General features: G+C 36.7%; 1 protein-coding gene across 4 annotated transcripts in view; it reads left to right on the top strand.

Moving 5' to 3' along the window:
• Positions 1-14,108, top strand: part of NRXN1 (neurexin 1) — a 1,084,317-nt gene that overhangs the window by 503,291 nt on the left and 566,918 nt on the right. For all 4 annotated transcript variants that reach the window (XM_058667775.1, XM_058667773.1, XM_058667774.1 and 1 more), the window contains exon 10: positions 13,687-13,809. In XM_058667775.1, coding sequence (XP_058523758.1) covers positions 13,687-13,809 — 123 coding nt within the window. The remainder of the gene's footprint in view (positions 1-13,686; positions 13,810-14,108) is intronic.

Raw genomic sequence — 14,108 nt, 5'->3', positions numbered from 1 at the left:
AATGAAAGCTTATTATACGGAAGCACAAATAATTGGTACAAATAGGGAGTGAGGAAGTAATATCAATCACAGTCAATCAGTATGTGAGGAGATAAGATTGGAGTGCAAGAACTGGAAGTTTGGCAGCACATAGTAAGGGTCTAATGACAAGGGAACCTCACTGAGACTTCTCTTGTCTCCCAAGGCTCGCTTCAATGTTTTATGGTTACTGAAACTTAAATGTTTTCTTTTTTTCTTTTGGTCCCTCTGCTACCTCTCTGCTTTCTACCGTCTTGCTTCTGGTTCCCTGTAGCTTCTACTTTTCCACTTCTTCCATTATTAATAATTTCCCTTCCTTTGTTTTTTTCTTTGCTGCCTTTCTTACGCATCTCCTTGAACATTCTATTGCACTTTCATCAACTGTCAATTTTAAAAATCTGATGTATTTAAATTCTCTAGGAAGAGATCCAAGTTGGTTGATTTCTTGCCCCATTGTGCAGAGCTTTCAAATCAGGAAGTTTCCTAAACCAGTCACCAGAATTTGGCTTTGGTGGCGCTCTCCAAAGTTGAACCCTTTGGCTATGCTAATTGTTGATCCAGCCATCTGAAGAGCAGAGTTGCAAAGCACACTGTCCTCGAAGTGCCTGTGTCCTCCACAGGCTTTCTATGCAAACAGAGCAGAAGTTCAATACTTTGAGATTTTATCAGATAAAGCTTTTAAAATCTGAGAGCAAAATGAATGGAAATATCAAAGAATTTGGAAATTGAGATGTTTGTTGTGCTCTGAGCCCTCATCAATTTCTTTTTCTTGTTATCAACAGGAATAAAGACCCAGATGGTAAGAAAATCTTTTCAAAAGTTTCTTTTCTAAAACTAAATTGAGAATTTCTAAAAGCATTTACATTAGCTATTATGTTACTGTACATAACATCAGACTGTTTGTAATTGCCTGGATTCTTTACGTATCATTCGCAAAATTGTGAGAATTCTTGATCATCCCATCATATGTCCCAGATCAACCTAAATATAGATTTGAAATATTTTGCACTCAATACTATTAAAACAAGGCAAGTTAAATGTAATTGCATTTTTCTATAGATAACCATCACGTTAAATCACCATTAATGTGTATGACTTAAGGTAAAAGTAAGCAATATTCCTTTTAGATTTTGCTTAGGAAAATATCTGTAGCCAGTGAAATCCATTAATAAGCTTGTCAGAGAATCAGCCAACTTTGAAAATAGAACATTTCCATTGCAAGTGAAGCTGTACTTCAACAGGATCTGAAGAAATTTGAATTGTTTTACTTTTTAGTGAGTGCAAACGTAGTCATTTGTGCAGGTGGAAACTGAAATCCAAAATAGAATCCAAATCCAAATCTTGTTGTAGTGAATATCATTGCTGCTACAAATTTTTCATTTTTCAGGTATGTAATATGTAAAAGTAAATATTTCACAAAATTATGCAAACCTCTTAAATTGCAGACAATAACTGTGAAATAGGGAACAGAATCACAGCAATTTAATTGTGGCATTGTAAGTTATGTGCTGCTTAAAAATTCTTGCAGCATGTTCTTTACCTTTAGTAAACCTTGTGTGACATTCAGGTTTTTTTTAAATTTAAGCCAGGGCTTATCTCAATTTTTGCTCCAAAGTGATACAAAGCAATTCTAGCTCACTGAGCTGGTTTAAAAAAAGACATAACAGGAAAGATACATGTACAAATCAGATTCTATCTCGATTAATCAGAGAGCACAGTCTTCTCAAATGCAAACTGATTGGAATAGTCTATGAGGAAGCTCTTCAGAAGCGAATGAGATTGCCATGACCATCAGTGAAAAGATGCTCCTTGACACGTGAGTGTAAGTGATTGCCACCAACTCTAACTGAAAGGCTAGAGCAATCAATGAGGGACAGGCATGATGACATAACTCATGTGGCTTTCTAGCTCCAAGGAGCCCCTAGATAATGTCTCCTCAGATAAACCAAATTCGTTTCTAATTTCTGGAAACTAAGGTGAAACATTCGTTTGAGTAGAATCTAATCCAAAGATAATTTCAAATAAAGAGGTAATTCTGAAAGTGTCCCAACTACTCAAATGTGCTCAGAAGGATTGTTGTAGTAGAGTTAATGATTTAAAATTAGCCGAATAAATAAGCTACAGAGGATAAAGCACAATGATCACAATTGCAATCTTAAATCCAAATGAAGAAGACTTAAAGAATTTTATCATGGCTTTGGAAATACGTTTGGTCAACATTCTAATTTTCATATGGTGGGTGAATACATATTATGTGTTTACATTTATAGTCTTTAAGCAATCATTGAGGAAATAAACAGGAAATATCAAATCGAGTAAGATTCTAAGATTCAGTTCTACAGACAAGATAATCTTTGTCACAATAATTAGAATGCCCTTTCTGTAGGCAAACAGATCCATTATGTGGATCTGGATACTGAAAAAATACTGAAAAATACATTTTCAAGCATTATAATAGTTTCCCTGTGACAAGAAAGGAAAAATTAGAAACTTAACAAAGACAGGAAATTAGATTGTGTTTTACTAATCTGCTTCTTAATTTTGGAAATGTTTGTGTTTCAATACTCTGATAATATCAGGGATGAGCTAAATTTTGTGAATTCAGACTTACACTTACTGGTAGACAGCTTCTATGAGCAACATATGGAAATTAAAGCACAAGGCAAAACCATTGTCCTTGAATTATGCAAAAATGTACAGTCCTTTGATCTCATGAAAGAAAGCTCTGCAACTGTTATAGTAGTGTTTCTAGACAAGAAATGGTACAATAAGTTTTTTTTTTTAAGTTTGTGACTATAATCCATGGCTTTGTTTTTGAGATGTCAGTTTAAATATTTGTAAATATCCATATGCTCAGTATTTATATGTTTTCATCAGATATTTTGGCATTGTATAGGTATTACTTAAAACACATTCAAATAAGTATTAATATAAATCTTTTCACACTCCAACAACACTGAATACATTTTCAGCTTTTGATGCCTATTTAAAAGCACACTGAGTCATTAGTACTAATTTTATGCTTGAAATTTATTCTATTATGTGATAAGCATTTCTTGGAAAGATGTTCTCTTGCTCTTAAAATAAAATCACAGTCTAAATTTTAACTTTTCTCATAGCAGTTTTATTTTCTTACGGTTCTTAAATTTTTTAGATGAGCTAGATTAGTTTTAAAGATAGGTAATTCTAAAACATTCTTTAAGCAGCTTATTTATTTAATTGTGTTTATTTTTACTGTGTTGTAAATATTCTCGAGAGATAAATTATCTTGCTTAAGATGTGTGTTTTCCTTTGAAAAATACTTACATCAGAATAACTTATCCTGGTCTGTCATAAATGGGTACAATCAATGTCAGAGCAATAGAGGCTGAGAATATCTTAGTGGATGACTCAAAATTCATTTATTCATTTGCCTAGAGCTATGATGTTTAGCCAGAAATGGAACAACACTGAAGCTTCTATAAATAGTGAAGTTCATATTGTGGATAATGGAATAAGCTTAGCATGATTTAGGACAATGGCAGCAGAGTTCCTAGACATTGTCTGCAATAGCTGTCCCATCTATGTGCCTTGTAGACCAGTTCCACATTTATTTATAATTAAATTCTCATAAAGCCTTATATTTCTTCAGTTCCCAGCAAAATGCTGTCTTCATTCAGAAGTTACCAGCTGTTGCTTTGCTTTCCTAAGCTGCATATACTATTATGTTTGTTTTCAAGGGAAATGAACAACAACAACAAAAAATCCAAAACAATTTATTACGCTGTTAAGTGAGTTATGCAGATATCAGGCTTTCCTTGATTCCATACCATTAAATATGAAAACAAGGGTATAAAGGTTTCTATTGTTGACAGTCTTTAACAAATGTAGTCATTAAAATTGGCTAAAATTATTTGTCATTACCTGTTTGCGTTAATACAATATTAAGAAATAATTCATCTACAACTTAAAAAAATTCTCAAAACAAATTTGTCCACTACTTGCTGACTGTTGAGTCCATTCATCTATAGGATAGAGGATTTTTTTCCTCAGAAAATTTAATCCCATTGAAAAGAGAACAATAGTATCACACCGATGATAGTTATCTTTACTATGATTCAGACTTCCATGTGCCGAATGTTGTAGTAAGTGATTAAGATAGATTAAATCCACTTATACTGTGAAGTATTTCTGTTATTAGCTCAGTTTAGAGACGACAGTACTGGCTGAAGCACATAGAGTCTAAGTTGTTTGGTCAAGGTCACACAGCTAGTCACTTGTGGCACTAGGATTAAAAACTGAAGCTGGTTTCAGAATGTGTACTTAAGGAATGGCTTTCCCCTGTTGTTAGTGTTCAGTTTGGAAAAAAAAAATAAGTGCTTAATGTGACTATTTATTATTTGCTCAGGGTTTTTTTTTTAATTGGAAAGGTTTTTTGCTTACATTTTAGCCTAAAGAAATGTGTCTTGCCCTAGGCCTCTGTAAATATCTCTCTGCTTGCAAAAAGGCAACCAACTCCTTATTGAGACATTCTGAATAGTTTTCAAGGATATGTCCTTAGTTAACTTGGGCATAGTGCTGAGAAAGAGAAAAGCAGTCAAGGTTACAGCAGGTGGATCGCTTCCTGATTCCTGGGATGGTGGGCCTGCCAACAAGCCCAGTTCGTGACTGGCACCAGGCCTAGCCAGCAAGACAAGTTTGAAGCAACATTTCTAATACCCCCAAGGCCCTATGTCTGATGTGGATAAATGAAAGCTTTTCCTTCCAGCCTTGTGTGCTCATTTCTGTGTAGAGTGTTCACTTAAAGGAAACTTGAAACATAAATAAGCACAAAATCTATACTTCGAATCAGAGTTGCTTTTGACAGCATGCGATTTTGGCAATTTGTTCTGTGAGACCACTCAGAGAGCACTCGGGTCTCTGCTTAAAAGGACCCTATGTGTGGGTTAATGTGCTTCTGATATTATCCTGAGAGTCTTAATTTTGATCAAAGACCTTACATTTTCATGTTGCAGTGGGTCCACAAATTATTCAAACTGCCAAACCCCCAGCAGTGTTGGGGAATAGCCAACAAACCAGTGCCACCTCCACTGCAGGTGTAAATTATAATTGAGCTTTCTTGCTGATTCATGCGAGAAATAAAAGGTTTATGTCTCAGGTCATTATTTAGAAATTGAAAAACGAATAGAATGGAAGCATTTATCCTGGATTTAATACTTTTTTAACGCAGAGGTCATACTATTTTAAAGTAATTATTTTAAAATGAAGAAACGGATGCTAACGTCAAAAAAGAGTCGGCTAAGGGTGTCATAATTACAACCTGAGAAACACATCATCTTGTTATTTCTGTAGAGGAAGCGCTGCTGCCAGAGTGACTCAGGCACCAAGCTGTGGCTGCTCTGGCTTCGTTGCCAGGGCCCTTCACTCTTGTCATCAGTGTGACAATGACAAGGCTCGTTTCCAGTTACCCACACGCTCCTGCATCCCACCAGAGGCTGCTGTCCTCCAGGTCAACTGCCAAATAAAGCTTGTTAAGAACGGGGAAAATTGGCATACATAGGTGCACACACACGTGCACACACACGTGCACACACACACGCGCACACACAGTACACAAACGTGCACACACACTTACACACGTGTACACGTGCACACACACGTGCACACACGTACACACGTGCACACACACGTGCACACACACGAACACACACACGTGCAGTCAAACTTTTACATGAAGCATCTACTCTGTGTGCAGAAGACAACAAAATCTAATGCATCCTAGATTTTACAAGTGGAAAGACTTGATTAGCAATTATGTCACTTTAAGCCGTTTAAAATTACGTTTTTTGCCCACATTTTACTTACTGATAAGAAAATGTAAGGCCAATCCAGTAACTGAATAATCAGCAGAATTAGGATTAGATTTAATGGCAACATTGAATCTAAAACTTAGATTTGCTGACTCTCAAATCCTTGAATATTGTACACTATTATTTTGTTAACACTTAATGTCAAAAATTCTGAGAGCAAAGATTTTAAATAGTCTATGTATCTTACAGGAACCTGAAAATGACAGCCTCAAATCTGGCCACCTGTTTTAATAAATAAAATGTATTTGAACATTGCCATGCGCAATAGTTTGCACATGTTTTATGGCTGCTTTCACATTATAACAGCACCTTGCAGTAATTGCAATGATGACCATGTAGCCTGCATAGTTGAATGTATTTGCTATCTAGACTTTGCAATTGCTTGACCGCTGATTTATGCGAATGTAAGCTCCTTCACGCTCTGAGTTGGCTATTCCCTATGCTGGCATCTGTCTTTGGCTCAAAATGATTATTAATTAAGAGTATACATAGGCTATATAACACAGAATGAATCAGGGTAGTTAAATGGAATGAAAAAAATGGATCATTCAGTTTTAAAAATTTATAATTTTAGGATGCTATGGAGCTGTAACCTTGCTCTTGAATTCAGTTACAAGACTCTGAACAGTTTTATGGCCTACCAAAATTGAACAGTCATGTATTATTCTATTCATACCAGTTAAGGTCATGTTTTTTTTTTCTTTACTAGCACAACTATAGAAACTTCAGGATCCACTTTCACACAGATGCAGATTCTGGCCAAGATAGTGCAGATGACCAAACATGACCACGTATTAATAAAATGGACATTGTGGATGAATTATTTCTACTAAGCAAATTATATGGGATTTCTACTACCTATTATTTGTGCAGTTTATTAAGTGATAGTTTTGCAGAAACACCATCAACGTCCTCAAGTTCAGTAAGTTGTTTAATCGAGCAGGAAGATTAACCAGTGAAATAACAAGATGGAGTTATAAAGGAGCAATTATTTGCATGTGATGTTTAAGAGGGTAACTGGAACAGATACAAGTACCATTTATGTAGTCAGCATCTTTAAAGTGTGCCACTAGAGGGAGACCTCTACCTGAGTGAGTGTCAGCTCTGTGCCATGCTGGTGGAGTTTTTAAAAAATCCCAATGTAGCTGGTAAAGGGTGTGAGTTTCCAGAGTTTCTGCCTGGCTACATGCATTTTCATTTCTAGAAGCAGCTGTTAGTTTGTTTCTTAGGTGTCTTTCTTTGTATTATATTGAAATTTCTATAGTTTTGTTTCCCCTTTGCTGATAGTCTATTACTCTACCTTACAGTCACAAACCAGTCTAAGCAGTTCACAGGACGCCTGTATGGCAAATATTCTACCCCAAAGGATCAAATATTACATTGTATGCACCTTGTAAAATCTCAAAAAGGTTAAACAGATCTTGGTTGACCAATGGCAGGTTCAATCACACAAGTGCCAGACATTTGATAGGGCACTCGATTTTTTTTTTTGTTGTTGTTGTTGTTGTTACATTGATTTCTGCAAAAAAGCCAGTAAGTTTGTATAGGTATTATAGATATTACTATTCCACATGTAAGAATGATGGAAAGAAAGCCTAAAGAATTTAACTGTCAGTCCTTAACCACCTGAAAATTTAAGATTTGCCTTTTGCATCCAGGTTTCTATGATTACCACCCAGATTTAAGGTTTTCAATGAAAAATACTCATCTTCTTCAAAATAGTCAAGAAATAGTCAAGAATTGAATGTGGGTAGGTACATAGACACTCCTTTTCAATACTACTGATAAAATTGTATTTAGCAGTCAGATTTAGGCGTAAGTCACTGACTCTGCTATCCAAAGCAGGCAGGTATATTTAAATCGTGTTTGGGATGGTATTATTTTATATATCCAAAAAGAGTGAAAGGATATAATATGTGGAGATCAAAGAAACTTTCCCTTTTCTGATTTTGGTAAGAAATTAGATGATGCCATCTGGGCAGGATGCAAACTCATAAAATGGAAGTAGGTATTTTATACCTCATCTCCCACAGAGCTATCTGTGAAAAGGAAGAATTAGATTAATTAGCCAGATATCCCTTGACAGCTATCCTTTTCTTCATTAAGGAAATTTACTCATTAACATGCACCCCCAATACTTTCAAATGGAATTTAAAGGATTGACAAAAGATCGTTCTAAAGTAATTACTTGGAGCGGAAAGCCAGCATGCCAAAAGCATGAAAAGAATAATCTAGTTGTTGCAGTGAAACAAATTTCCCAAGTCTTGGTTCCTTGCTAGATCAAACAAGGGAAAGCAATCTGTTGTATAACTCATGTGACATTAATAAAAGACCCACCGGATCTGCAGGAGAAGATTTCAGAGTTTGGACTTTGAGAAAATGGGAGGGTTAGGAATGTGTGGAGGGACCATCACATGCAGAAAGGCAAACTTCAAGTGCATATTAAAGTTTGTGTGCATAGTAAGTAGCATTCTGGAAAAAGTCTTTAATTAGTAAGCTGCAAAATCATTTTTGTACACTAAAAACAAATTTTAGTGCCAATAAGATGTTTGCAAATGATTTCTAAAAGCATATTTTGGAATTTTTTTCATAAAGATCATCCTTTCTCTAAACGGAGAATTGTACTCCCCAGTGACTTTCCAAGCAGCCTCTGTGGAGTCCAAGACTTACCACGGCTTCTGTAAGGGTTGAGTTAGTTTGCTGCTTTCATAACAGAGTGTCTCTCTTTTTAAATAGCATTTGTAGTCATTATGCAAGATTATGATTGGGAAATACTACTAATCGAAAAATAGCAATTAAAAAATACCTCCGGTCAAAGTTGGTTATGTTGACATTGCACAAGCTTACTTATCTGAAGTAAGGAAAGCCCAGAGAAACACTGAGTTAGTTTTTGCGAGCACTGCTCTTCCCTGACTTTCTACTTTGGACGGTGGAGAAAATAATTTACCACCACTAAAAAAAAATGTTTCTTAAAGATCACTGCATTATTTCCCAATATGAAACTTCTGCTCTGTCATGTCGTGCCCTGAGAGAGTTAGCACAAACACAGATGAATACCCGTATACACAGAGTGAACAGGCTCTCGCCCTAATCTGACCATTTGTTATCATGTGCTGTATTCATCAAGGGTGCTACTTTCACGGGCAGAATTTGCTCATTGCAAAGTACTAAACCAGTTTATAATACACTTAAGTGGTATTCTCTTGGATCCATTTGAATGACGTACTATAGGGCAGAGGAGAAGTTTGAAGGTACATTGGTACCATATCTACCTGTGGAAAAATCAAAATGATGCAATTAATAACAACAGCAATAAAAACAGTGAGAATCCCATGCATATAGAGAGCATCACGATAATATCGTGTTCTTTCTCACATTCTCAAGTCGACTATAAGAGTGTCTTCTATATGCTTTTATCCAATATATTCATTTTTTATAAAATAAAACTGCAGAAGCTAAACGATCTGCTAAAGATGATATAATTAGTTGATGGTTGACCAAAGTCCAGTTTTCTGAACTACTCATAATGGAAACTCATAATGAAAACAGAAAACCTTTGCTCTGAGGCTAATACTTTTTAAAACAAAGCAATAACTAAGCTTCACCGTTGATCTGAAAATGCAGGTGCAGAGTAATTAATGTCACACATAGAGGTACGCATGCATGTACACATACACACACACACAATCACACAATCACACTCCTTCCTCTGCCTCAGGCTTCGTGTTAAGTTTAACTACAACATTTCTTAAGGCTATATCTGGTTTGCTAGAATGTGTGGGTAGACAGCTTGTCAAAGGAAAACAACCCAAATTAAATTTAAGAAAAACAGAAAATTTTATTATTTTGACTTTCACTAGTTATTAAGAAATTTTAGCTATAGAATAATCAATCAACTCAAAGAGTATCACCAGTCTGGAAACAGCTATACTATATCTTAGCATAAATGCCATTGAAAATCATGGAAACTCTTGCTGGGCCTCTGTGTCTCCTAGCTTCCACTTTAGATGCAGAGGAATACAACAGTCAGTGACCAAATCATAGATTCAGATTTTGGTGCTCTTTTAAAAGTACATTGTCGATGTGCATTAACATAACAGACAGGATAGGCTTTGAAAACTGCTGGGCTGACGGTCTGGAGTGATGGACGACTGTGTTAAGTAGTTGTGAGAACTTTGACAGCAACCAAGCTCTTTGGAATTCATGTTCCTTTTATGTGGCTTGGTGAACCACTCTAGCTCTCATGACCCTTTGTGGGAATTCAGCTACATCGCATTTCTCATTTACTATCTGTGATGACTTTCTATGGAAAGGAAATTGTAGAATAGATGGAAGATCTCAAAATCTCAGTGTTGACTCCTAATTGCTAAAGTGTTTGCCCTTCCTAAATCTGCCTCCTTATGTATAAAATAAGAAAACTCTGTTTCTTAAATAATAAATCAAGAGTATAATGTAAAATGAGACAGAAATGCTATATTTTCACAAAATGTAGGAATGATGTTTTAAAAATAGGGGGAAAAAAAGTCATGGCTTTTTAGTTTCTGAAACATTGCATCCGTCCAACTTGTTATAACAGTACATGTCAGATTGGGTGGTTTCAATAATGGACTTTTTTTTTCTTGTTCCAAGGAGTGAGAAGTCCAAGGGCCAGGTTCAGGAATATTGGCTTCTTGATCTTGGTCAACATCGTCTTCCTGGCTTTAAATGACTGCCCCTTTACTCTGTCTTCACACAGCAGAGTATCGAGATCTCTCCTTTCCACTATGGGGCTCCAAACTCCAGAACTCTTTTAGACTTAACTCTGAATGGCACCACCTGCTAATACAGTTGAACTAAATTCAGAGAACACAGACACTCAGTTAGTATTGCTTGTATTATTGCTGGAAGCACACATGTCCTATCTTGGTATTCCCCCCCCCCAAAAAAAATGAAGTCCCAGAAAAAATCACATGGTTAGTGATTCGAATGACATCGTTTTGCCATTAAAATTTTAAGAAAAGATAAAATGGCTCTCACACAAAATGTCAAAAAGTAAGCCCTTATTTTCTGGAACAATGTCTTACATTTTAGATTTTCATGCTAACATAAGGTACTAACGGGACTCTAGAGGTCAGCTACTCTAACTCCTCATTCTGAGGAGGGGGGTGTGGAGAGCAGCAGAGTATTTTTACAGTTTGGCTGTATTTGGGTGCAGATAGACCCTGAACGATTGCCCTTCCATATTGTCTTCAGTAGCAGTGATTTCAGCAACCCTGGGTAAAGGATTTAGAGAATTTCTTTGCAGAGATGGTGAAAGATTTCTTTAAAGTGTGATCCTTCTATAGGGTCAGGCACAGATCAGCACAAAGAGCAGCTTTAACACCTTTTTATTTAGATATGGGGAAAACTGAGAAGTTCAGTAGCCAGCCATAGAATCTGACAGCTAGAAAACTAAACCTTGCAGGAAGAAGCATGCAGGATTTGAGTAAGGTTTTGAGTAAGCCCTGGGCAGAAATCTGTTTTGCCACTATTTGGCTGTGTGACCTTGAAACAAGTGGTTTTGGGTTTCTAGTTCTTCACTGCCACATCTGCTAGTTAACAGCAATGCAAAGATGAAACAAGATAACATATGCAGTGCCTCATATGTATTAAACCTTCATCATCCCAAGATTTTCAACTAGCAAATCAATCACTAGCTTCATAAGTCTTGACTGTAGTCCAGTATACTTTCCATTGCATTTTATGTTACATGGGAAGCATTGGTTTGAACTGGAATTATTAAATGCATTTTTAAAACCTTGTCTTCCAAAATCAATCTGTTCACATTTTTAATAATGCAAGAAAGGAGCTTGAAGCTGGCCCACAGAGATTTTTTTTTTATGAACCAAAGGGTTATTTTTAATTGGATTCTGTGCCTGTTGTTATGGAAATAGTTGTTTCATAGATTAAGCCTAATGACTTTACTGCAAGATCAAGCCCAGGATGGGGTATAATGATAAAATCACCCTTATGCTTCTTTTCCTTGACAAAACACATTTAAAATTAAAAGAACGGAGTGGTGCTGCTTCAAAAGATCTTCCTTATAAAAATAGCTTTTAAAATGATATATTCTCTTCTCAAAGATCACAGCCCAGGGCGACCCTTGCTGCCAGTAGAACGCTAGGATGCCACAGAGTTATTAAACACTTCTTTCTCCGCTGTTGAGAATAGAAAGAGTCCCTTTGATCCTGGATCTTACTTTCAACATTTGGTCTGAAAGCATTTTTGCAGTTGCTGAACTAACAGGACTTCCTCTGGCTATTTAGTGATCAGTCTCTCAACATCTTTCTGTCTAGAATACCTTTTATTCACGGATGTATAATTTCAACTTCTTAGCAAAACTAGCTGATTTCTGTTCTTAATGATAGCTGGTGCAGTTTAAAAGAGTTTAATTATTTCATCCTGCAAAATCTAGTTTATAGCACAGGCTCCGTTGAAGACTGAGAAATCTGCTAACAAAGGATAAGATTTGTACATAGTTAAGCAAGTAGAAGGGTGGTCCATGTCCCGTGGCTCCAAAAGCATGCAATGATCTCATGTGTCTGGGCTGGTAGGGTTCCTCTGACTTCTTTGTCTTTTCTTCCTCCAAGGCCTATTTCTTTACCTTCTTATGTGGCCAACAGTGATCCTTAGCCTTTGATTGGTTTTGCAGGAAATATTTGTTTAAAAAAATTGTGGTTCTCAAACTTGAGCTCCAGTCAGTTGGAAGTCACAGAGCTTGCTGATGTCATGCCCTTCATCATGTTGAGGTAGCAGCAAATTTTTCTACCAAACAGAGAAATGTGTTTACCATAGGTTCAAAAAGTCATTGTTTTCACAGTGGATTCTATATGTGGCAGATTGGGAGATGTTGTCAGAGGCACTTTTTCCTTTGCTTTGTTTATAGAAGGAACAGGGACATAGTCTAACTTGTCATCTTTATAATTCATAATTCAATACCCTTCTGAATTAGCATATCTGTTCTGTATAGGTTCCTTTTGGTTTGATTGCATAGATTCGCTAGCAGTTACATTCCCAGGGATCTCTACTTCTTGCCATTTTGCTTTTGGCTGTCGGCCCTGCTCTCAGCTGTTGGTTATTGTTATGTTTTACCTTCCTATTTGCCGCAGTTTCTGTTGTTCCTTTTTCTCCTGTCATGAGCTTTTTGAAAGCCCTCGGTTAATTAGTTGTCATGAATCAGAGTTGGTTTTTAGATACTACGTTTCATTATTACTTACAAACCTAAGAACTGATGTAAGAGCTGAAGAAAATTCATCTCATAATATAGGTACCGAGAGCAGACTTGTATGTGGGGTGAAATTAGCCAGCAACCACTGAAAATGATTTGCTTATGACATGTGGTCAGTGTATTCCGGAAGTCAGGGATGACAAGACTATTGCTGATAAGCTGCTAAAAGCAATGATGTCTGGGAATCCTTTTAAAAATATGTGTAAATTTGGGAATTCCTCAGTGCTCTATTGACTGTGCCTATTTATGACAACAGGTTAATTCTGTCTTACTTCAATGCTTAAGGTGAAGGAGTCTTAAATAAACCGTCACATCTGAATGTTTGTTAATTTGTCAATTTCCTTGCTTGCGATAACTCTAATGGGCTTGAAAACTGATCCAATCAGTCTCTCTCTCTCTCTCTCTCTCTCTCTCTCTCTCTCTCTCTCTCTCTCTCTCTCTCCTTTCTTCCCGTCCTCTCCTGGCCTTGCCCCGCCCCCCGCCCATTTCTTTGGCTCTTTCTCTCACTCTCTGTGAGGTTCGCTTGCTTGACTAAGTCTGAGCTTCCATCATGACTGTTTGGCATATTTACAGGCAAAGGTCCTGAGACCCTGTTTGCCGGCTATAACCTCAATGACAATGAATGGCACACAGTGCGAGTGGTCCGTCGAGGAAAAAGTTTGAAGTTAACAGTGGATGACGCACAGGCCATGACAGGTGAGTGTCCCTGCCTCATCACCTCTTCTTACGCGGAAGTTTTAGGCTTCGTCTCATACAGCTGACTTCCAGATAAAGCAAGGCTGATACACATACTGGAGCTCATACACATAGTTTGATTTTTCCCCCTATTTCTGGTAACAATTCCATTTCATCAGCAGCCTGTAAAGCATTTTGTCTCCCACATGATCAACATAAGTCCCTTGACCTTCAATAAGTCAAGAAGAAATGACAGTATATGATTTTATGACCTGATAAATATCCTAGTGCTTCATAGACGTATTGAAGTCATTGTTCCG

Source organism: Ochotona princeps, chromosome 8 (genome assembly GCF_030435755.1).
Source record: "Ochotona princeps isolate mOchPri1 chromosome 8, mOchPri1.hap1, whole genome shotgun sequence".
NCBI classification, from domain to species: Eukaryota; Metazoa; Chordata; class Mammalia; order Lagomorpha; family Ochotonidae; genus Ochotona; species Ochotona princeps.
The sequence above is the reverse complement of the archived record's forward strand: the minus strand, read 5'-3'. Positions and strand labels throughout refer to the sequence as shown.